Source organism: Apodemus sylvaticus, chromosome 22 (genome assembly GCF_947179515.1).
Source record: "Apodemus sylvaticus chromosome 22, mApoSyl1.1, whole genome shotgun sequence".
Classification (NCBI taxonomy): Eukaryota; Metazoa; Chordata; class Mammalia; order Rodentia; family Muridae; genus Apodemus; species Apodemus sylvaticus.
This window is the reverse complement of record NC_067493.1, coordinates 183,526-208,855: the sequence shown is the minus strand read 5'-3', so window position 1 is coordinate 208,855 and position 25,330 is coordinate 183,526. Positions and strand designations below refer to the sequence as shown.

Genomic DNA, 25,330 nt, shown 5'->3' with positions numbered 1-25,330 from the left:
CAGGACCAAGAAGGCACAGTTCTCTGTGAGTTACACCAGAATTCTTTTTAGAGATAGATCTGAGTCCCAGGATCTCAGGATAAACACAACTTTGTTTTTTAAAAGGAAATCATTCTTATTTTATCTGCAACATAGCCATTGTGGATATTCGCTAGGTACAGTGAATATTTCAATCAGTGTATGATGCTGCGGTAAGGATGTCTGGCGTATCCATCACTGCAGACGGTGATCATTACTTTGTGTCTGTTAGGTGTATTCAAATCCGGTGTCTGTCAGGTGTATTCAAATCCTTTCTTGTGTTTTGAAAAACATACTTGATTGTTATCCACCATCACTCCCCGGCTAAGCTACAGAGCATCAGAAGTGACTCTTGTACTCCAGATGTAAGTGCTTGCCTATTATCACCTTCACAACTTTACTTTCTACTCTTTAAAAAAAAAATTATCACCTTTGGGATGGATATTCCAAATTTTGTCTATCCTTATTATTTTCTTGATAGTATTTTCAGTACAGAGGGAAATGACACCTCTAATTTTCCTCACACTGATTTAGCAAACATATAGAGTTTTTCTCCACGTCTTTTGTTTTAATTTACTAAATCACTTTACTTCTTTATTACCCAGCAATAGATAACTTAGATGACTATGTCATCTCCTCTCTCTGATTTATGTTCTGCTGCCTAGTAGAAAAGACCTCACATGTGCTGCACTGCTGACGGGCTTTAAAGCATCATATTCCATGGAACATGTGACTATTCGCCATTTTCCTATCGATGAATGTTGATTCTGTTCCCGCTTATGGCCACTGTGGTGTTGGATTGTTTTCTCTTTGTTTGAGATAGGTTCTTGTGTAGTCTGGGCTGCTCGATGAGTCCATGTTCCTCTCTGCTCCGCGTTCCGCTGCCCTTTAGATGACCCTCAGATCCACCATCATTAATTAAGACTTTTTTATTGAGAATGATAGAAATGTATCAGGTTTGAGTTTCTTATTTTTAGAAGTAATCTTTTTTGTATCTTGATAACATTTACTCCTCAATGGTGTCCAACCATGCGCGTTGCGCGCCGTACTCCGCGCATGCGCGTTGCGCGCCGTACTCCGCGCATGCGCGTTGCGCGCCGTACTCCGCGCATGCGCGTTGCGCGCCGTACTCCGCGCATGCGCGTTGCGCGCCGTACTCCGCGCATGCGCGTTGCGCGCCGTACTCCGCGCATGCGCGTTGCGCGCCGTACTCCGCGCATGCGCGTTGCGCGCCGTACTCCGCGCATGCGCGTTGCGCGCCGTACTCCGCGCATGCGCGTTGCGCGCCGTACTCCGCGCATGCGCGTTGCGCGCCGTACTCCGCGCATGCGCGTTGCGCGCCGTACTCCGCGCATGCGCGTTGCGCGCCGTACTCCGCGCATGCGCGTTGCGCGCCGGACTCCGCGCATGCGCGTTGCGCGCCGGACTCCGCGCATGCGCGCCGCGCGCCGGACTCCGCGCATGCGCGCCGCGCGCCGGACTCCGCGCATGCGCGCCGCGCGCCGGACTCCGCGCATGCGCGCCGCGCGCCGGACTCCTCGGACGCCGGCGGTTGAGCATCGATCGCGGTGCGCTCGTGCGAGGTGAGTCGGTTCTGTCCCTGCGTCCTGCGCAGCGTTATTCGGTGGCCGAGGCATGGGCTCCCGGCGGGCCGCAGACGAGCTCTCCCCATGCTGGGCCGGGGCGGCGGCCGGGCCCTCCTCCCGGCCGTGCTCGCCGCAGTCTCCAGAAACAGCCGAGCGGCTTCGCGCGTAAGTCCTTGGTCTCGGAGGTTGTGAGTTGCAGAATGAGCCCCGCTCTGCCCAAGCCCTAGGAGCTCTACACGGCAAGTTCCAGGCTCACGGATTCACAGGGTTGGGGATTCCCTGCATCAGGAGCGGGGACAAGTGACGCGGGTAGCTCGGCTGTACAGGATAGAAAGTTTTAAGTCTGTATGACTTTGTTCCCAAAGTGAGGAATGTAGAATATAACCCCCGTGTAAACAAGTCTTGAAGCAAAGGCCTCTGAAATAAAAGGGTTTATTGAGGAATTTATATATACCAGCTAGGAAAAGGACCAAGACTTGGGGCACATTTTGTAAACTACCAGCAACAAGGCTAAAAAAGTGCCTTTTTAAAATTCCATCTGTGAAGCACTCAACTCCCTAGAGTTGAGGTAACACAGACAGCCTTTGTTCCTTTGTCTTTAAAAGTGCTTCTATTTCAGCCTTCCCTGTGTTCTTTGTCGTATTCCCCACCCACTCCTACACATAATATCCCTTAACGTCTGTGTTGACCTCCTCTGTTCCCCAGCACCCCCACAATATGATATGGTACAGCTACAACCCAAAATGTGGACCCTTGGGAGACTACTTGATAGAACCTCGTTTGCTTTGATAATACCTCTGTTAAGGTGGGTATAATATCTCATGCCTGTGATCACAGTACTTGGAAAACACAGGCAGAGGATCCGGAGTTCAGGGTCATCCTTCGCTCTAAGACTAGCCTGGACTGTGAGACATTGACTCAAAACAGCACCAATAACAAAATGTTTTTACTATGAGCTGAACTATGTAATATTTCAAAATGATGTTTACTGGGACTATTTGTGGAGGAAAATTGAACTATAAACCAGGGAAAGGGTAAATCAAAGTGTTGCTAATTGAGATGCTTGTGTAAGTGAGTGCCTGCACAGTTTGTAACTGTTTTGTGCTGACCTGTGTTGACTATGTTTAGATAATGGGAGACCCTTGGCAGGAGTGCACGGATTATGCAGTAGTCCTCGCAAGACAAGCTGGAGAGGTATGCATTACAGTATGTACGCCAGAGTGTGTGGGGTATCCATGTTACAGTGTGGTCTTGTTCAACAAAGCATGTTTTTTGAGTGGTGTCTACACATGCAGTTTCACTAAACTGTAAATACAGTGAAAGTTGATTGATTTTGTGGGAGGTGTGGGTTGGGGGTGGAGCCTAGGCCTGGGTTAACGTTAGGCATCATGGGCATGGCATTTCCAGCTGAATTTTTCACTTTGTGATGTTACCCTTTGCAGCAGCAGTCATGAATCTAAAATAAGATATGAAATTACATAATATTTCTCTAAAGTGTCTTGTTTCATAGACATGTTTGAAAGAAAACATTTAAGAACATGTTAAGAGTGGTTGAATGCTAGAAGTTATTTTTGTGCTTTACTTTCTTGTTTGGTTTTAAATTATTTCCATCTTTTTTTACTTGCTCTTTTTTAGATGATTCGTGAAGCTCTGAAAACTGAGATGAACGTCATGATTAAAAGTTCTCCCGCCGACTTGGTGACAGTTACTGACCAAAAAGTTGAGAAAATGCTCATGTCGTCTATAAAGGAAAAGTACTCATATCACGGGTATTTCTTCTACCGCTTTTTCGCTTTATCGTGAGAGAGTTAAGTCTGAGCCCCAGGAGGACGGAGGGACCCGTTACACCTGTAGTTGCTGGCAACTCCAGCTCCCTCAGTTCAGTTTGCTTGACTTGAGAGGCTGTGTCACTCTCGCCTAGGCTGGCCTGTCTGTTGTCCCCTGTGCCTCCTGAGTGCTGAGATCATGGTGCGCACTGCCACACCCGCCCCGTACTTACTTTTAAGATTGCTGTGTTTTCTTAATTTCTCATGTTAAGGATGTCCTTTTCAGATGTGTATACTTTCCCTGTATTTATACCATTTAGAATTTAGGACTCTGTACTGTTTCACCATGTTTATTATATTATTTCTCTCTCTCTCTCTCTCTCTCTCTCTCTCTCTCTCTCTCTCTCTCTCTCTCTCTCCTTCCTTCCTTCCTTCTCTCAGTTTCATTGGTGAAGAATCTGTGGCAGCTGGAGAAAAGACAGTCTTGACAGAGCAGCCCACGTGGATCATTGACCCTATTGATGGAGCGACTAACTTTGTGCATCGGTATGCATTTAATTTTAGTGTACTTGCCGTTGTGTGTTCACTCTACAAGGCGACACAGACTTGAGGAAATCGTAGAAGTCATTGATGCTTCTTTATTTGAAACGCTGTGGCTGAGATGGGTGGGGTTGTGCAGAGCTTTTCTAAGGTGTGAGCCAGGGAGCAAATGGTACAGTGTGGGCCTGTGTTGTGCCGTGCCTGGTCACTGCTGTTCGGCCTGTGAAGACTCTGGAAATGACGGAGTAGCATGGACCCTTTAGACCAGTAAAGAAGTTGCTAAGTCCACTGATGGGGTCCTCTCTGTGTGCAGTGAGTTCACTCTCAGAGAGAAACAGGGGTGCTAAAAGGGTGGGGCATTAGGGTCTGAGATTTGAATCCCACAACTTGTTTATTGGCTTTGTGATGCTGGACAAGCTACTCTTTCAAAGCCTCGGTTTTGAAAATACTTATGGCCAGCCAGGGCTGGAGAGCTGGCTCAGGGGTTAATAGTAGCTGCTGCTCTTCCACGGGACCCAGGTTCGATTCCCAGCACACATGTGACCTCTCACAGCTGTTTGTAACTCCAGGCCCAGCGGGTGCAACGCCCTCTTCTGACCTCCACAGACACTGCATGAGCACAGTGCATACACATGAAGGAAAATAAAGGTTAAGAGAATGTGTGAGGTCCAGATGTTCTAGTTTCTTTCGGTGGCTGTGATAAAACGATAAGCACAAGCAGCTTGGGCGGAGAGGGCTGATTCCACCTCAGTCTTCACAGCTCGCCACTGAGGGAGGCCGAGGCGGGAGCTCAGGCCGAGCTGATGCGCAAGCCGTGGAGCCCGGCTCACTGGCTCACCTTCCGCTGGCTCCGCTCTGCTCCGGGTCTCAGCCCAGGCCTGCCCGCCCTGGACGGCACCACCCAGAGGGCGCTGGCCTTTCTTACCTCAGTTGCTAATTAAGACAATGCCCTGCAGACATTCCCACAAGCCAATTCCTCAACTGAGATTTCCTCTTCTCAGATATGTAGAGGTTGTGTCAAGTTCACTAGAACTGTGGCACCAGGTATCTTAGCACTGGGGAGGGAGAAGCAGGAGGGCCATGGATTTGAGACCAGCCTGGGCTACATATTGAGCTGTCCAGGTTAGCTTAAACTACTAGTAATGTCTCAAGGAAAAAGGACTGTATAAAATGGCCTTATTAATGGTACCTGTTTCATAGAATTATTTCTTGGTGTGGGATTCATGGAGTTGTTCACTTTCATAAGAACTTAGTATAGTACCTGACACGGTAAGGATCAGTGGTGTGTGTGTGTGTGTGTGTGTGTGTGTGTGTGTGTGTGTTGTGTGTGTGCATCTTCCATCCGTATTCCATCTTAGTTCAGGGGTTATAAGAATTGATTCGAAAACAATTATATACATACTTGTTGACATTCTGTCTTGGTTAGTTTGTGGATTTTCCCTTTTCAGGGTTTCCCTTCGTGGCTGTTTCGATTGGCTTCTTGGTGAATAAAGAGGTGCGTCTTCGCGTGTGCTTTGTAAGGCACTTCGCTTTCTTTTCCTTTCCCACAGTGCGGAGAGAAAGTTAAGTCTCTCATATTTGGTTCGTGCCACCTGTGACCGTGCGCCTCAAGGCCGCGGCCGCGTTTGCGCCCTTCCCAGTAGATGAGGCCTGCTTCCCGAGGGGCCAGAGTTAGGAAGAGCAAGGGAACATAGGGAGGGGACAGCACCAGCCTGCTCCTGACACGGCAGCCGTGTCCAGTCAGTGTGGCTCCACAGTGCCTCAGAGGAAGTGGGACTTCCTGTGTCGGCGGCCGAGGGCTGGCTGCAACTGCGGCGTGTATTTAGGAACACAGACACAAGTGAGTGGATACTTACATACGGAACCAGGAGAGTAACATCTGCAGTCGCCGCGGTCCTCTGTGCTCGTCCCTGCTGATGGGCTCTGGGCCGCTGCAGCCGAGGAGCTTGAATGGCTCCAGCAGGAACTTAGGGCATGTCTGAGGTGAAAGCCCCAGGCTAAGTGGGAGCATGCTTGCCTAGCGTGTACAAACCCTAGCAACAGTGGAACTGTCCTCTGTGGTGCCGCCCATCCATGCGCATAAAACTCTACCAGGTCAGGGGAAATTACCCAGGCGGTGTGCTAAAAGAGACTTGCTTTCCTGTCAGATGGAGTTTGGAGTTGTGTACAGCTGTGTGGAGGATAAGATGTACACCGGCAGGAAGGGGAAGGGCGCTTACTGTAACGGCCAGAAGCTTCAGGTCTCAGAGCAGGAAGGTGGGTTTGCCTTCCAGCGCTGGCGCCCTCAGCAGCCGGCACTTGCCTTCTCCATATTTGTATACTGACCTTTGGGTCAGCAAGTATCAACTGACTGGAGAGTGTGTTACTGAAGCAGATGCCAGTGAGCGCGTGCACCCCAGGGTCTGTGGCCGTGGCCGTGGCCGTGGCCGTGGTGTCAGGCTTCTGATCTGACAGCTCTCGGCTTGCTGCCTCACTTAAACCACCTCTTACCCTCAGCACTGCTTGATGGTACTTTTTACTACTCATTGTGGTTTAACGTAAGGCAGCCCTGCCCTTTCTTCAGTGGGAAAGTAGGAAGAAAGCCGGAACCGGCTGAGCGTGAGAGCAAACCCAGGTCTTTTCTGCAGTGCAAGCTCCCCTCGCTCTCAGGGACACTTGGACACTGGTGGGATCCGATGAAGATCCAGTTCAGAATCCGGGTCCCTGCCTTCATGGCTTGCTAGCAGAGTCGTGCTTTGAGTAATCCTTTGGGGTTTGTTTCTAGAACAAGCTCTTACTGATGGTGACCCCCTGCCTCAGCGCTCTGGATGCTCCCCAGAGGCCATCAGAAGTTCCCCTGTAGAGATGCCCATTTGAAGGGCTCTGAGTGACCCCCACTCAAGTACCCCGCGTCCTGTATCCCACCTAAGAGGCAGGAGCTGGCCCTTCTTGGGTTTTGGTTTCAGTTTGCTTCCTTTCAGGCAGGGTCTTACTGTGTAGCCTGAGCCTGCTGAATTCTGGGATTTGGAGCATTACTGGCCTGCTCTCCACACCTTTCTTCATAAGCTAAGACTTGTCCTGTGGAGTTAATTCGTTGGACTGTTCTTGCTAGCTCTTCCGTACATTTGATAAGAAACAAAAATACAAGTTGTAAAACCCACTCTCAATCAAAGATGTTTTATTTGGGCGGCAGCGGGGGCGCAGGGAGTGAAGATAGTGCTAGCTTGACCTCGCCCTTGTATTGTTAAGGGTTCTGTTGTTGATACGAGGAGCCGAGGGTATGTGGAGGAGTCCTGAACGGAGAGAAAAGAAGTAGACTGAGGATTGAGCGTGACCTTGGCTCAGAAGTGAATAGTGAATAGTGTCACTCCTTTCCTTTTATAAAGTTGGCTTTGTGGAAGATGGTGTGCAGTCTTTGTTTTTTAGATACAAGGACAAAATATACAATTCATTAGTTTTCCTATACTTTTGACAAATATGTTTTTAGGGGAATGAATCTCTGCCTTATTTCCAGAAGTTTAAATACTGTTACTGGAGGAGTCTAAAGCGGATACAATGGCTCCGACTGTAAAACAATACAAAGAATCAATAAAACCAGAAGCTGGCTCTTTGAGAGAATCAAGAAGATAAACTCCTAGCCCAACTAACTAAAGGGCCAAGAAGCAGTATCCAAATTAGCAAAATCAGAAATAAAAAGGGAGTCATAACAACAGAAACGGAAGAAATTCAAAAAAGCATCAGATCCTACAATAAAAGCCTATGCTAAACAAAACTGGAAAATCTAGATGAAATGGAATGAGAGCACTCCTAGGAGACCAGCTCTCTCCTGGAGGGACTTGTGTACAGAGGCCTGTAGAACAGCCTTAGCTACCGGGTGCAGTTCCAAGGTTTTCATTTTTAAGGGATGCTGAATTTTGTTAAAGGCCATTGCATTATCTATTGATATAATTATTTATTTTGCATTTTTGCATTATGGTCATTAGGGAGATTGTCCTGTGATTTTGTTTCTTTGTTGTGTTTGTATCCTGAATTTGTATTGGAGTAAATTCTGCTTTTGTAAAATGAGTTTGGTAGGTATATTACTAACTTGTCTCACTGCTATGACAAAGTATCTGATAAAAGAACTTAAAGTCCTTCCTGGAGCAGAAATTGAGACTGTTGTTCACATTGTCTTGATAGCTACATCAGAGAGTAATGAACAATGATAATCAGTTATTCCGTTATGCTAGGACTTTGGCCATGGAAATTGCCACCCGCACTTAGGATGGGTCCTTTCAGCTCAAGTGACCAAATCTAGAAACTCCCTCACAGATATGTCCAAAGGTTTGCTTCATGGAGATTCTAAATCCTAAGATGTCAATCAAGATTAGGTGCCTCAGCTTTTCTTCAATTTCCACTGGAGAATTAGTTTGAAGATAGCTGAACAATTTTTCTTTAACAGTCATAGAAAATATATCAGAGAACACACTCTGACCCTGGGCATTTTACATGTGAGATACAGTTCATTACTGCTCCAATATCACTACTTGTAATAGATCTGTTCATTTCATAGATCATACATGTGCAGAAATCTACTAATTTCTTTTAAGTTTTTAAAAATTTATTAGAATATAGATTTTTTCAAAGTATGCACTAATGAACCTCAGAGTTTTATAGTTAGGAATTCATCTCCAATTTTTGTTAATTCTGGTCAGTTCTGACCTTCTTTTGGTTATAGGTTTGTTAACCTCATTTATTGTCTTAAAGAACAAACCCTTTCATTGATTCTTATCTTCTTTTCATTCAATTTAATTACCTTCTGCCCTGATCTTCATTACTTATTTTCATCCATTGATTTTTTTTGGTTTGGCTTACTCTTGTTTATCTAAGACTTTTAGGTGCATCATTATTTATTTAAGTTCTCTCTGATTTTTTAAACATAGACATTTGTAGCTATAAACTTTCTTCTTGTAATTCCTTTCATTATAAGCTGCAGGACTTTGTATCTTGTGTTTTCATTTTTCATTTGATTATAGATTTTAAAAAATTTCCTCCTGATTTTCTTCATTCAATGGTATACATATCTTTCAGTCTTCATGAGTTTGTACCCTTCACTGATGGAAGTGCTATCCTTAGGTAGGGGCTCGGGCTATATAAGAAAGATATATAAGAATGTGAAGCCAAGAGCAAGCCAGTAAGCAACATTCCTCCACAGTGTCTGTTCTGAGCCACTGCCTTGACTATCTTAATCTGCTTCCTTCAGTGAGGAAGTACAGTCTGTAAAATAAAATGTACCCTTTCCTCCCCAAGCTGTTTTTGTCAGAGTTATTTATCACAGCAACAGGAACACTCACTAGAACATTGTTACACTTTCTAAAATTGTCATTCTTTGGTTGCCACTAAAATTCCAGTGCCTTTTGGACAGCATGCCCTCAGAGAATATCTGCTCTCCCTGAAGATTACTATCCTCAGTAAGTAAGTGTCCTCTGCTGTCTTCCTCTTCCTGAAAATACCATTGTTTTTGCAGAACATCATCCAAAATTTTCTTCTTGAATTTTATTGTTGTTGCTGTTGTTCATAGGATCCAAAATGTTAATGAAAGTGAATCATTATTGCCAGTGTCTTATTTTTTTTTAAGGAAACAGAAATCTTCCTGGTGAGGAACAAAAAGAGTTCAGGACAATGTAGGCTAACGGAATGAGCAGTCTGGATAGAGTGCAGAGGTTTGCCACAAGGCTAAGGCCAGACACAAGGTAGTACTGAGAGACCAAAGAGCACGAAACACAGTCAGGAACAGCCTAGGAGCTACTCTTACCTTTTCCTTCTTATTTATGTACATCAAATGGACCCTCATCAAATAAACCTGGAATGGCATTATGAACCTTTTGACATCAGAAATTACTGAACAAACACAATGTTTTGACATGTAAACACTGAGAGGCTGGTCAATATAGGATATTTGATTTGACTTGATCATATCTCAAATGGGCAAACAGCACATTTACACTAACTGTATCAAGTGGGGTTTCTGTGGATTGAAAGAGCACATTCTTCATTTTAACAGTACAGTAGTATATCACCTGTGAAACTTTCAAAACTTAGCAATGCTGCCTACTCTCCTAAAACCAACTAAGTCAGAATCTCTGGAATCCAGCCTGAGCATTTGATCTTCTGAGCCCTCCTTGTTCTGTGCAATGCCACCCTCCAGACAGGCAGTGCTGACAGACATGGCGCTGAAAGGAGGCACATGAGCTGCCCCCAAGCAGAAGTGAGATTGCCTCCACGTCAACATCTCTCTCCAGCTCTAGATCACTCGGTAAGACCAGAATCCTGACAGGAAAGAGGCACGGACTCCCTGGAACCTATGAAGTTTATTGCTGGAAGCAAAAGTTGGTGAGAAGTGGACACTTTTCTGATACACTCATACTTCCTTGAGGAGACGATGTAGCAGGAGACAGTAGTGTCTGAGTGGCACGAGGCTCAACAACCAGCTTCTCTCTTGGTGGGACTATTGATTGATTATGTTCCTTTACATCTTTGAGAAGGTACATTCTAAGGAGAACACTTGTTCTAAAACTCTTACAGTTTTAGAGAGATGAGAATCATCCTTTTGCAATGTTGTAATACACTAAACTTTATGTCCACCAGGAGAAAACTGTGGTGATAGCTTTAATTAAAACTGTTTGAGAATTAAAATCTATTGCCAAACACACAGTGTGTACAGATTTGATGGCAGGAGAGCTATTTTAGAAGCAAACTTTTCCTCTTCAAAAATTGAACAACTAATTCTTTAAATTGTTTGAAAGTTCCTGGATTCCAGAAGAGAGAATGCTTGGAACCATTGTAATGAGGTCTTGAGATGAGTTAATTTGACTACGTGTGAAGATTCATGCTTCTGTATTCTTTTCCCAGAAGCCATACTTTACTCCGAGTCTTGGTCACATCCAAAACTCTAAATTTAGTAGCTATATTCCCTGTTGGTGGTCTTCATGAGATCTGGAGTATCTCCTAAAGACTATATGCTAAAGGCTTAGTGCCAGTGTTGTGGCACTAACAGAAGGTAGTGAATTCTTTGAGAGGTGTGGCCTAGCTGAAGTAAGTCAGATACTAGAGACTGCACCCTTGGAGAGGATGTAGGAAGCTTCCCTCTACACTCTATTTTATTTTGGGGTCACCACGAAGTAAACATACCCCTCTACCACATGCTGCTCTCTTGATGTGCTGTACCATATTTTGTAAATGATAGAGACTTGCAACTTTGTCTTGAAACCTTTATGAGCCAAAATAAGGCTTTATCTGGTGAGCTGTTTATCTCAGATATATCACTCAGAGCAGAAAAATTTACCTAACATAGAAGGGACTGTAGATGTCTGATAATCATTTTCTGGTGGGAACAAAATCCTGGGCCATGGTGCTTGCAGAACATTCCCTCCATAGATAACGTGACTTTAGCTACCAAACTGAGGTTCATAACACAACTCCTTGTATTCCTATTTATGAATGCACAGAGTACCAGTAGAAATAAGAGATGGTAAATTTTGACTATGAATAACCTCTGCTTTTATTATGATTATTTAACTTAGAGTTATACATTTAGTTTTCAACAAGCCTCACTTTTTTAGGATTTATTTATTTATTTATTTTATGTATATGAGTACACTGTAGCTGTTGTACGATGGTTGTGAGACATCATGTGGTAACTGGGAATTGAACTTAGGACATCTGCTTGCTCCAGCCCAAAGATTTATTTATTACTATATGTAAGTACACTGTAACTGCCTTCAGACACACCAGAAGAGGGTGTCAGATCTCATACAGATGGTTGTGAGCCACCATGTGGTTGCTGGGATTTGAACTCAGGACCTTCAGAGGAACAGGGCTCTTAACTGCTAAGCCACCTCTCCAGCTCCAACAAGCCTCACTTTTAAGAAAAGTTTTGAGTTGCCTTTGGCTGCAAATACAGAGTTCCCACGTTTCACTTTGTTATGCATTACACAGTGTACTGACCACCCTACATTATGTGGTATATCTGTTAAAATGGATGCATGTCACTGTCTGTTTTCTATTTTTTTTTTTTTTTTTACTATTTCATGGAAAATTTTACATAAAAATGGTTGATATTAAAACTCTTTTAAAATTAATTGAAGGAGGAATTAGAAACATTTGTGATAAAATCAAAGATTTACATTGAAAACATTTCTAATAAAATAGAGGAAGTATATAGAAAGATGTATTAAAACTGAAGATTATCATGAAAAATAATGCAGATAAAATGGTAGACATAAAAGGAATTACTAAATTAATTAAAAGGGAACTACAAACATTTTCTGATAAAATTGAAGATTTCCATGAGACATATTTTGTCTATGTCTTTTTATTGGGGAGTTGAGTCTATTGTTGTTAAGAGATATTAGGGAATAGTGTTGTTGCTTCCTGTTATTTTTGATGTTATTTATATGTTTGTGTGGGTATCTTCTTTTGGGTTTGTTGGAAGATTACTTTCTTGCTTTTTCTAGGGTGTAGTTTCCCTTCTTGTATTGGTATTTTATATCAATTGTCCTTTGTAGGGCTGGATTTGTAGACAGATATTGTGTAAATTTGGTTTTATCATGGAATATCTTGGCTTCTCCATCTATGAAGATGGAGAGTGTTGCTGGGTACAGTACCTTGGGCTGGCATTTGTGTTCTCTTAGGGTCTGTATGAGGTCTGCCCAGGATCTTCTAGCTTTCATCGTCTTTGATGAGAAGTCTGATATGATTCTGATAGACCTTCCTTTATATGTTACTTGCGCTTTTCCCCTTACTGCTTTTAATATTCGTTCTTTATTTAGTGAATTTGGTGTTTTGATTATTATGTGCTGGGAGGATTTTCTGTTCTGGTCCAGTCTGTTTGGATTTCTGAAGGCTTCTTGTATGTTCATGGGCATCTCTTTCTCTAGGTTAGGGACGTTTTCTTCTACAATTTTGTTGAAGATATTTACTTGGCCTTTAAGATGTAAATCCTTGCTCTCATCTATGCCTATAATCCTTAGGTTTGGTCTTCTCATTGTGTCCTGGAGTTCCTGGATGTTTTGGGTTACAAGCTTTATGCATTTTGCATTTTCTTTGACTGTTGAGTCAATGTTTTCTATGGTATCTTGAACACCTGAGGTTCTTTCGTCTATCTCTTGTATTCTGTTGTTGATGCTTCCTTCTATGACTCCTGAATTCTTTTCAAGGTTTTCTATCTCCAGAGATGTCTCACTTTGTGATTTCTTTGATTCTACTTCCGCTTTTAGATCCTGGGTGGTTTTGTTCAGTTCGTTCACTTGATTGTTTGTGTTTTCCTGTAGTTTTTAAAGGATTTTTGTGTTTCTTATTTAAGGGCTTCTGCCTGTTGACCCATGATCTCCTGTATTTCTTTAAGGGATTTTTGTGTTTCCTCTTTAAGGGCTTTTACCTGTTTTCCAATGTTCTCCTGTGTTTCTTTAAGGGAGTTATTTAAGTCTTTCTTGAAGCCCTCTATCAGCATCATGAGATACGATTTTAAATCCAACTCTTGCTTTTCCAGTGTGCTGGGATATCTGGGACTTGCTGTGGTGGGAGAACTGGGTTCTGATGTTGCCATGAGGTCTTGGTTTCTGTTGGTATGGTTCTTGTGCTTGCCTTTTTCTATCTGGTGCTAGTTGGTATTGTTGTCTCTGGCTGGAGTTTGTTCTTCCTGTGGGCCTGTAAGCCTGTGTCCTTACTCCTCTGAGCTCAAAAGTGAAAGCATTGATTGGGGATCTCTCTCTCCTGGCAGGCTACCCACAGAAGACTGTGGAGTTTCCAGGTTTCCTGATGCAAATGGTGGTGGGCAAGAAGACTTCCATCCCAGCTGCTCCACTGATCTTAGGGCCTGTGTGCTCCTAGCTTGGCCCCCTCCAGAGAGAAAGTGGAGATCTCACGTCTGCACTCAGAAGTGAAAGCCTGCTGGGAGATGACTCCCTCCTGGTGGGCTATGCAGAAGAAAGCTGTGGAGTCTCCTGGCTCCCTGGTGCAAATTTCAGCAGGAACTTCCGTCTCAGGTGCTCCCTATTTTCTATTCTTGAAACAAGAGTACCAGATCCCAGGTAATGTCTAATCATAGGTTTATTTTGATTCATGTATCTGGAAAGTGAAATTCTACAACCCTGGTCAGCATCAACTCAGCTTCTGGTGAGGGTGCCCAGTTGCCTTGTGCTGGGGCAATTCAAATGGGAGAGGGCACTAAATTGCCAGAAACTAGGTTGCTGAACTCCTGTGACAGATAGTTTACCCATTCCATTATTCATGTGGGCTCAACCTTATGACCCTAAAACTTGCAGTAAACCTCCACTTCCAACATGCTGCATTGAGGGAAAACTGTGCTTACACTGGATCTTTGGAAGATGCACCCAGACTGCGCACTGCATAGCTTATGTTAGGACTTACACAGGTCTTATAACGATGTTGTGATGTGTTTGTACCATTTGAGTATCAGAGTATGTTCACATCCTAAAAGACACCTGTGCTCTGACCATTCCCCACTTTCCCTTCTCTGCCCCTGGCAACCACTTATTCTACTACTTCTATAATTTTCCTTTCTTTTTTTTTCAGAGTGCTATGTAATTGTGAGTTTGTAGCCTTTTCCTATTGGCGTCTTTCACTTAGTGATGTGGCTAAGATTTCTTCAGTTATATTTTAATGGCTTGATAACAAAATTTCTCGTTGCTACTGTATAATATCTTGATTTTTGGATGTATTAAATTCCATTAGCTATCCATTAGTTGCTCTTGCAAGGTCATTTTGATTGCTTCCAGGTTTTGTCTTCTATGAAGAAGGCTGCTATAAACACCATGCACAGGTTTTTGTGCAGCCATAAGTTTTTAAGTACTTTGAATGAATAGTAAAGTGTGTGATATAATTTAATCTGTGGTTAAAATGTTCTTGGGAAATTCCTAGAAATTTAACAACAGCTCTTACTGGCCACTGTCACACTGCTATATTAAAGTCTTTCCTTCAAATGGCAATGGAAACTGAGCTCTGCCTTTGGAGTGTCTACAGAGTCTTTAAAGTACTGGTACTGTACTTTTGTATGTCTGTATACATTTTTTTTGTAAAACTATCGAATAAAAATAGACAGCATGTCATTGGTTTTTTTTCCCAAAGTTGAACCATTCCCATGTTATCTGTTTGCTCCCTCCAAAGCATCATGGGAAGATTTCTCTAGTCATCGGATGTCAAACTTATGTACACTTTTGGGGGTTGCAGTAGTAGCCCAGGAAGCCCAGCACCACTCACCCCTCTATTCCCCTTCACTCACAAGTTCTATGCTTTTCTGTTTGATGAATTAGACTTTATCTGAAGAATTTCCTTTATTGTAAAGATTTTTAAATCATGACCAATTTCCAAATCCAAAATATTAAGGAAAGAGTGAGATGGGGCCTCAGATTCTGCTCCTTAAGCCATTTGGTCACACTACTAGAAATTAATAAAGTCACTCTCAAGATATGAAATGAGTTTAGAGAGAAAATCCCTTTGAGATGTCCATGTACAGGGATGATGATAAGCAAACCCGATTATCATGAAGACAATGGGGATCTTTATTTTGTTACAGTTGCATATGGAACCATTTAGATTTGTCCCCAGAACTTCTACTTTATCTGTGAAATTCTGAAAGAGGTGAGATCCACTTTTGGTTTTCTCTGACTTAATCAACTCTTCCTGGAAGAAAAACAGATTTCAAGAAATCTTTTATAACAAATATTTACAATTAAAGTCATGGCTAAACATTTGTGGTCCCCAATAGGGATACTCTCACAATGATGTTATTAACTAATGATGCCTCTCTCATAATTTATTCCTGTTCTATGTCTAGATAAGAAGTGTAGAGGCTGCCTGAAGAAAAGATAAGCCTCCAATATGACACTATACATTTCACTGTGTGATGCAGGGGAGTTAGTATAATATTGAAGGGTTATTTGACCCCTGCTTGTAAGGCTTGGCATGTATGTGCACACATGCTTACTAAATGCATGCATGCATCCATACATACAATATACAAACAAATACATTTATTTTTGGAAAGGTACTTTTAAAAATTTTTTTATTATATATATTTTATTTATAATTCAAATGATTTTCCCTTTTCTGATTCCCCCCTCCCCAAAAGTCCCATAAGCCCTGCCACTTCCCCCTGTTCCACAATCAACCCCCTTGTGCTTCCCTGTCCTGGTTTTCCCCTACATTGCTGCATCAAGCCTTTCCAGGACCAAGGACCTCTCCTCCCTTCTTGGGCATCTTTGATATGTGAATTGTATCTTGGATTTTCTAAGCTTCTGGACTAATATCCACTTATCAGTGAGTGCATGCCATGTGTATTCTTTTGTGATCGGGTTACCTCACTTAGGATGATATTTTCCAGTTCCACCCATTTGCCTAAGAATGTCATGAATTTGTTGTTCATAATAGCTGAGTAGTATTCCATAGTGTAAATATACCACATTTTCTGTATCCATTCCTCTGTTGAGGAACTAGTGGGTTCTTTCCAGCTTCTGACTATTATAAATATGGCTGCTATGATCATAGTGGAGCATGAGTCCTTATTACATGCTGAGGAATCCTCTGGGTATATGCCCAGGATTGGTATAACTGGGTCCTGCAGTAGTATCATGCCCAGTTTTCTGAGGAACCACCAGACTGATTTCCAGAGTGGTTTTATCAGCTTGCAATCCCGCCAGCAGTGGAGGAGTGTTCCTCTTTCTCCACATTGTCACCAGCACCTGCTGTCTCCTGAGTTTTTGATCTTAGTCATTCTGACTGGTGTGAAATGAAATGGCAAGATTTGTTTTGATTTGCATTTCCCTGATGACTAAGAATGTTGAACATTTCTTTAGGTTGAACAATTTCGTTCAGCCATTGAAAATTCTTCAGGTGAAAATTTTTTATTTCTGAACCCCATTTTTAATAGGGTTATTTGGCTCTCTGGAGTCTAACTTCTTGAATTCTTTGTATATATTGGATATTAGCCCTCTGTCAGATGTAGAGTTGGTAAATATCTTTTCCCAATTTGTTGGTTGCCATTTTGTCCTTTTGACAATGTCCTTTGCCTTACAGAAACATTGGAATTTTATGAGGTTCCCTTTGTCAGTTCTTGATTTTAGAGCATAAGCTATTGGTATTCTGTTCAGGAAATTTTCCCTTATGCCCATGTGCTCAAGGTTCTTCCCCAATATCTTTTCTAGTAGTTTCAGTGTGTCTGGTTTTATGTGGAGGTCATTGATCCACTTGGACTTGAGTTTAGTACAAGGGGATAAGAATGGATCAATTTGCATTCTTCTGCATGCTGACCTCCAGTTGAACCAGAACCATTAGTTGAAAAGGCTATCTTTTTTCCACTGAATGGTTATAACTCCTTTGTCAAAGGTCAAGTGACCATAGGTGTGTGGGTTCATTCTGGGTCTTCAATTCTATTTCATTGATCCACTTGCCTGTCATTGTACCAATACCATGCAGTTTTTAACACTATTGCTCTGTAGTACTGCTTGAGGACTGGGATACTGATTCCCCAAGAAGTTCTTTTACTGTTGAGAATAGTTTCATTATCCTGGGTTTTTTGTTATACCAGATGAATTTGAGAATTGCTTTTTCTAACTCTATGAAGAACTGAGTTGGGATTTTGATGGGGATTGCATTGAATCTGTATATTGCTTTTGGCAAGATGGCTATTTTAACTATATTAATCCTGCCAATCCAAGAGCATGGAAGATTTTTCCATTTTCTGAGGCCTTCTTCAATTTCCTTCTTCAGAGACCTGAAGTTCTTATCATGCAGATCTTTCACTTGTTTGATTAGAGTCACACCAAGATACTTTATATTGTTTGTGGCTATTGTCAAGGGTGTGATTTCCCTAATTTCTTTCTCAGCCTGCTTATCCTTTGAATATAGGAAGGCTACTGATTTGCTTGGGTTGATTTTATAACCAGTCACTTTGCTGAAGTTGTTTATCAGCTGTAGTTCTCTAGTGGAGGTTTTTGTGTTGTCTAAGTATACTATCACATCATTTGCAAATAGTGATTATTTGATTTCTTTCTTTCCAATTTGTATCCTTTTGACCTTCTTTTGTTGTCTAATTGCTCTAGTTAGAATTTCAAGTAGTATATTGAATAAATATGGAGAGAGAGGGCAGCCTTGATTGGTCCCTGATTTTAGTGGGATTGCTTCAAGTTCCTCTCCATTTAGTTTGATAGTGGATACTGGTTTGCTGTATATTGCTTTTACTATGTTTAGGTATGGGCCTTGAATTCCTGTTCTTTCCAAGACTCTTAACATGAAAGGCTCCTAAATTTTGTCAAATGCTTTTTTCAGCATCTAATGAAATGATCATGTGCTTTTTTTCTTTGAGTTTGTTTATGTAGAAGAATTACATTGATGGATTGATGGATTGAACCATCCCTGCATCCCTGTGACCTACTTGATCATTGTGAATGATCATTTTGATGTGTTCTTGGATTTGGTTGGCAAGAATTTTATTGAGTGTTTTTGCATCGATAACCATTGGTCTGATGTTCTCTTTCTTTGTTGGATCTTTGTGTGGTTTTGGTATCCGCAAAATTGTGGCTTCATAGAACGAGTTGGGTAGTGTTCCTTCTGTTTCTATTTTGTGGAATAGTTTGAAGCATATTGGTGTTAGGTTTTCTTTGAAGGTCTGACAGAATTCTGCACTAAAACCATCTGGTACTGGTTTTTTTGGGGGGTGGTGGTGGTGGAGACTGTCAATGACCACTTCTATTTCATTAGGGGTTATGGGACCATTTAGATAGTCTATTGATCCTGATTTAACTTTGGTATTTGGTATCTGTTTAGGAAATTATCCATTTCATCCAGATTTTCCAGTTGTGTTGAATATAGGCTTTTGTAGTAGGATATGGTAAGTTTTGAATTTCCTCAGTTTCTGTTATTATTTCTCCACTTTCATTTCTGATTTTGTTAATTTGGATACTGACTCTGTGCCCTCTGGTTAGTCTGGCTAAAGGTTTTTCTATCTTGTTGAATTTCTCAAAGAACCATCTCCCGGTTTTGTTGATTCTTTATATAGTTCTTTTTGTTTCTACTTGGTTGATTTCAGCCCTGAGTCTGATGATTTCTTGCCTTCTAACTTCTTTCTATTCTGAAGCTTTCAGGTGTGCTGCTTAACTGCTAGTGTATGCTCTCTCCAGCTTTTTTTTGTTTGTTTGTTTGTTTGTTTTTTTTTTTTGGAGGCACTCAGAGCACTGCTTTCATTGTGCTCCAAAAATTTGGGTATGTTGTGCCTTCATTTTCATTAAATTCTAAAAAGTCTTTGATTTCTTTCCTTATTTCTTCTTTGACCAAGGAATCACTGAGTAGAGCATTGTTCAGCTTCCATGTGTATGTGGGCTTTCTGTTGTTTTTGTTGCTATTGAAGACCACTCTTACTCCATAGTGATCTGATAGGAGGCATTGAAATAATTCAATCTTCTTAAAATGTTGAGGTCTGTTTTGTGGCCAAACATATGGTCAGTTTTGGAGAAGGTACATTGAGGTGTTGAGAAGAAGGTATATTCTTTTGATTTATAATGAAATGTTCTATAGATATCTATTGAATCCCTTTGGCTCAAAACTTCTGTTAGTTTTACAGTGTTGTCTCTTTAATTTGTGTTTCCCTGATCTGTCCATTGAGGGGAGTGGGGTGTTGAAGTCACCCACAATTATTGTGTGTGGTGCAATGTGTGCTTTAAGCTTAAGTAAAGTTTCTTTTATGAATGAGGGTGCCCTTGTATTTGGAGCATAGATGTTTAGATTGAGAGTTCTTCTTGATAGATTTTTTTTCCTTTGATGAGTATAGAGTGTCCTTCTGTGTCTTTTTTGATGACTTTAGGTTGAAAGTCTATTTCATTGGATATTAGAATGTCTACTCCAGCTTGTTTTCTGGGACCATTTGCTTGGAAAACTGTTTTCCAACCTTTTACTTTGAGGTAGTGTTTGTCTTTAACTCTGAGTTGCATTTTCCTCTATGCAGCAAAATGTTGGGTCTTGTTTATGAACAGTCTATTAGTCTATTTTTTTTATTGTGGAATTGAGTCCCTTGATGTTAAGAGATATTAAGGTATTGTGATTGTTACTTCCTGGTAATTTTTATATTTGTGTGGTTATCTTCTTTTGGGTTTGTTAAAAGAAGATTAATTTCTTGTTTTTTCTATACCTTATGTTGGTGTTTTTCATTCATTATCCTTTGAAGGGCTGCATTTGTGGAAAGAAATTGTAAATTTATTTTTGTAATGGAATATCTTGCTTTCTCCATCTATGGTAATTGAGAGATTTGCTGGATATAGCAGTCTGGGTTGGCATTTGTGTTCCTTAGGGTCTGCATGACATCTGTCCAGGCTCTTCTGGCTTTCATAGTCTCTGCAGAGAAGTCTGGTGTAATTCTGATAGGACTACCTTTATAAGTTACTTAACCTTTTTCTTTTACTGCTTTTAATATTCTTTCTTTGCTTAGTACATTTAGCATTTTAATTATTATGTGCTGGGAGGAATTTCTTTTCTGGTCAAATCTATTTGGAGTTCTGTAGGCTTCTTGTATGCTCATGGATATCTCTTTCTTTGGGTTATGGAAGTTTGCTTCTATAATTTTGTTGAAGGCATTTACTGGCCCTTTAAGTTGGAAATCTTCACTCTCTTCTATACCTATAATCCTTAGGTTTGGTCTTCTCATTTTGTCTTGGATTTCCTGGAGGTTTTTTGTCAGGAGCTTTTTGCATTTTACATTTTCTTTGATTGTTGTGTCAATGATTTCTATGGTATCTTCTGCATCTGAGATTCTCTCGTCTATCTCTTGTATTCTGTTGTTGATGCTTGGATCCATGACTCCTGAATTTTTTCCTAGGTTTTCTACATCCAGAGTTGTTTCTCTTTGTGATTTATTTATTGTTTCTACCTCCATTTTTAGATCGTGGATGGTTTTCTTCAATTCCTTCACGTGTTTTTATTATGTTTTCCTATAGTTCTTTATGGGCTTCTCCCTGTTTACTTGTGTTCTCCTGTATTTATTTAAAGGAGTGATTTATGTTCTTCTTCAAGCCTTCTAACAGCATCATGAGCTTTGATTTTAAATCCACATCTTGCTTTTCTGGTGTGTTGGGCTATCCAGGACTTACTGTTGTGGGAGAGTTGGGTTCGGATGGTGCCATATTGCTTTGATTTCTGTTAGTAACGTTCCTATGTTTGCATTTTATGGTACAGAGCCATATTGGGGCAGTCTAGCACATGCTTTGACAATGGTCAAGGACAATCCCTGGCTTCAGGCAGGAATCTGCCTTTAAGGCATAATAGAGAAGTAGGTTAAAGCAGGAATTTTTATCCTAGGGTGGAGAAGCTCAGTGCTGGTTAAGCTCATTGTTCCTCCAGATCTAGGAATTCCTGAATTAAGCAGGTGACCCACCCAGCTGCTGGAGCAGTTGAGACAAGAACCTCCAGGAGAAGCTAGACTACTTCCAACCGGAACTCATCCTGGAGTCTGGGGGGAAAGGTTTGCCCAAACTGTTAAAAGGTCGGACTGCCATTAAAGTTTTGGCCTTGACCAGTGAAACATTGTCCTGGCCCTCCTTTCTTTTCGCCCCTTCATCATCCATCCCTCAGCTTCTGTTACAGCAACCCAGTTGGTAATAGCTGCAGGCAGCTATGAAATACAACATTTTACCATCATGTTATCTCTGCTGTTAGTTGGTCCTGCTGTCACTGGCTGATGCTTGTCCCTCCTGTGTGCCTGCTAGCCTATCTAACTACCCCTTGGGTGCAGGTGGGTCCCTGGCAGACCAAGTCCCAAATGATCTTACTTTCTGCTTGTTCTCTGCTCTCCTGGCTATAACAGCCTGCTCAGTTGCAGGAATGAAGATGGTGGCCTCACTTCTTAACAAGGTACTCCCTCCAGGGCAGATGTCCCCTGGCAGACTAGGTGCACAGAGGGCTGTGGTGGGCTGCCGAGCTCCTGGGTGCAGGTGGTGCCCTGGAAAACAGTGTCCCAAGCGGATCTTACAGTCTGGTGTTTCCTGAGCACCTGGCTGCATCTGTCTGCTCAGTCACAGGAGCAAAGATGGTGACCTCACCTCTAAACACAGGACTGGAAAGGCACTTTTTAAAACGATGTGGAAATGCTTTACATCTCAGCCTTGCAAGTGTGTTCCAGAGAAACTTGATCAAATGGACCTGAAACTCACAGAGATCCACGTGCCTCTGTATCCCAAGTGCTGTATTTAAAGGGGTGTATAATTATAATACCTGGCAGTTATTGTATTTTAGACTTTCACATTGGACTAACTGTATACTGTTTTAAATATGCCAGGGGTCATCTTGACTTGAACCGAAGGAACAATATGGTTGTAGCAGACCTAATTGGTGAATTGAAGACAGATCTGTCTGAGACTGGAATCATCAACTATTTGTAAGGGGTTTGTGATGGTTAGTGATCTTTAACAGTTGTATTCTAAATAATTTAGAATAGCAAAATCAAACTTTATTCTCTTAAGTGAAGTAAGAAAGACAATTCAGCATAAATTTACTTCTGTGTGGAGTCTACCGACATCACTGACCTTCTAGAAGTTGAGACTGAACAGTTGTCAGGGGCCAGTAACAGGGATAGAAGCATAGGAAAGACTGACTAATGACTATAGAGTGGTAGCTGAATAGAAGAAAAAAATCCTAGTGCTCTATGACACCATAAGGTGCCAGTAGGTAAGCACGAGGTATTGCTTATATTCAAGAAGTAAGCAGAATATGTATATGTGTAGTGTTAATGATTGATCCCAGTGCCTCATACATCCTAAGCAAGTACTCTACTGTTGAACCACACACTTTACTCTCCTTTTAGTCTTTATCTTAATACTTGTACCCATTGAGTCACCCATTGTAGTTTAGAACTTTTAATTCTCCCTCATTAATCTCCCAAGTTTGCACCGAAAAATCTGGCTGAGAATAGTTTTTTGGTTTTTGCTTTTTTTTTCCACAAAGAGATGGGTATAAGGGAGAGAGAGATACATGTAGTGGTTTGAATATTATTGGCCCGCAGAAGTAGCACCATTAAGATGTGTGGCTTTATTGGCGAAAGTGTACCCTTGTTAGAAGGAAGTGTCACTGCAGAGGCAGAGATTTTAGGTCTCATATGTATTCTCAAGTCTGGTTAGTCTGGAAGAGACTCTCTTGGCTCCCTGTGGAAGACAATCTTCTGTCTGCCTTCAGATCAAGCTGTAGAACTCTCAGATTGTTCTCCAACACCATGTCTGCCTACAATTTGCCATGCTTCCTCTCATGATGACAATGAACTGAAACTCTGAAACTGTAAGCCAATCTCAATTAAATGTTTGCCTTTCTAAGAACTGCTTTGGTTATGGTATCTATTCACAGCAATAAAACCCAAACTAGGATAATATGTTTACCATATATAACCCTTATCTGTACTAAAACATCACATTGCTATTCCATAAATGAGTGCACTTATATCGAGCAAAATTTATACACCACACACACACACACAATGTTTGATTGTTTTTTTTTTAAATCATAATAGGTTACCCTGGTGAATCTGTCATGCTATTTTTTTAAATCTCATTTTACTTCATTATATATGTTATTCATTTCTCATAGGAGAAAGCTGCATACATGCAGGCAGGCAGACAGGGGAGAATTGAGATCATTAGGCTCCAAGCTCAAGTAGGCCACTCCATACTTTGTGTGGGGTTATTTCTGTTTTGTTTTAGCTTCTGGAGCCTTCCTGGAGGGAAAGTCTTTAAGAGTGAGTAGAGTTAGGGAGAGCCCCAGCAGGGAGACTGGAGGTTCTACTGTAGAGAATAAGAAGGCAGAAAAAATCTGCTTCTTGACTTGAGGGTGTGTGGGGTGTGTGTCAGGCATTGACAGATGGTTTCCTCTCTTCCTTTTTTAAATAGGGTTGAATAAGAAGATCATGAAGTAAATAATAATCTATGCAAGAAGGCTCTTTGGGGTTTGAGCAAGTCCTAAAGGATCATCTACTGAAGTTTTTACCAAGAAGGTATCACATCTGAAACTGTCTTTCCATAAAGTTGCCCTACCACTAAACCACCAACCAAAGAGTACACATGGAGGGATCCATGGCTCCAACTGCTTATGTAGCAGAGGATGGCCTTGTTGGACATTAAAGGGAGGAGTGGTCCTTGGTCCTGAGAAGGCTCGATGCACCAGTATAAGGGAATGCCAAGACAGAGAAGCAGGAGTGGATGGGTTGGTGAGCAGGAGTAGCGGGGGATGGGATAGGGTGTTTTCGGAGGGGAAAACAGGAAAAGGAATAACATTTGAAATGTAAATAAAGAAAATATCTAATTAAAAAAGAATCAAATAAGATAGTTAATATCAGAAATTGTGAAAGTGATAAACATTAAAAAGTATGCAAATAGATAATTAGCAATGAACTATATGCATGTGTTCCATAATGATTATATATATTTTGGGGGTCTGTTTCTTTTTTATGCATGGTTTCATTGTATATGTCAAGATTTGTGTATAGGAAAGTGTTTACCACCCAGCCTAATACTTATTTCTCTTAAGAGAAATTAAATCTTTCTTAAAAATGGATTGAAATTTTTCCACAAAATAACAAATATAAGGAGATATCTTTCAAAATGAGCAAATATGCTTTGAACTTTGAATAATAATATAATGCATACTAAATGCATATGTAATAGTAAACCATCTCTTCACTCTCTTATGAGTGGGAAAGAGGATATACTATGTACAAAATACACACATACACACACACACACAGACACATACACACACACACATGCGCGCGCGCACGCAGGCAGGCGTGTGTGTGTGTGTGTGTGTGTGTGTGTGTGTGTATGTGTGTGTGTATGTATATATATGCAGAATCATATCTGCAAATACCAATCCCAGACATTATTGCTGATTCCAAGAAGCACTTGCTGACAGGACGTTGGTATTGCTGTCTCCTAAGAGGTTCTGCAAGAGCCTGACCAATATAGATGTGGATGCATGCAGCCAACCATAGGACGTGGTGCAGAGATCCCAATGAAGAAGTTAGGGCTGAAGGGGTTTACAACCCCATGGGGAGATCAACAATATCAACCAACCAGACCCCCCCAAGGCTCCCAGGGACTAAATCACCAACCAGAGTACACATGCGGAAACCCATGGCTCCAGCAGCATGTGTAGCAGAAAATGGTTTTATCTTGTATCAGTGGGAGGAAAGGCCCTTGGTCTTGTGAAAGTTCGATACACAGGGGAATGTATATGTTTACCAGACATAGTGTCTGGGATTGGTATCTGTAGATGGTATTCTGTGTGCGTGCATGCGTGTGTGTGCGCGTGTGTCTCTGTGTGTGTGTGTGTGTATTCTGTACATAGTATATCCTCTTTCCCAATCATAAGAGAGTGAAGAGATGGATTACTGTTCCGTTTGCATGTAGCATGCTT

General features: G+C 41.6%; 3 protein-coding genes across 12 annotated transcripts in view; 2 read left to right on the top strand and 1 right to left on the bottom strand.

The window, feature by feature from the left end:
- Window positions 1–1,655, bottom strand: part of LOC127673181 (uncharacterized) — a 108,619-nt gene extending 106,964 nt beyond the window's left edge. The window contains exon 1 of the mRNA XM_052168791.1: window positions 1,392–1,655. Within this exon, the coding sequence (XP_052024751.1) occupies window positions 1,392–1,655 (264 nt within the window). The remainder of the gene's footprint in view (window positions 1–1,391) is intronic.
- LOC127673362 (zinc finger protein 431-like) overlaps window positions 1–25,330 on the top strand; it is a 273,064-nt gene that overhangs the window by 135,621 nt on the left and 112,113 nt on the right. The window lies entirely within an intron of this gene.
- On the top strand, window positions 1,526–24,306 carry LOC127673355 (inositol monophosphatase 1-like). Of its 5 annotated transcripts, none has more exons than XR_007975138.1 (8): window positions 1,526–1,601; window positions 2,310–2,409; window positions 2,733–2,798; window positions 3,240–3,373; window positions 3,812–3,916; window positions 9,280–9,339; window positions 13,650–13,914; window positions 22,209–22,303. XR_007975138.1 is itself a non-coding variant. In XM_052169059.1 (8 exons), exons 3-8 carry the CDS (start codon window positions 2,736–2,738, stop codon window positions 23,813–23,815), a joined length of 471 nt encoding a protein of 156 aa, XP_052025019.1. In that variant the 5' UTR covers window positions 1,526–1,601; window positions 2,310–2,409; window positions 2,733–2,735; the 3' UTR covers window positions 23,816–24,306. The 5 variants fall into 5 exon arrangements, 3 of the variants coding, with proteins under 3 accessions (XP_052025019.1, XP_052025020.1, XP_052025022.1); XR_007975137.1 differs by having other exon boundaries at window positions 13,650–13,959; window positions 22,209–22,276; XM_052169059.1 differs by lacking the exon at window positions 13,650–13,914 and adding an exon at window positions 23,806–24,306 and having other exon boundaries at window positions 22,209–22,307.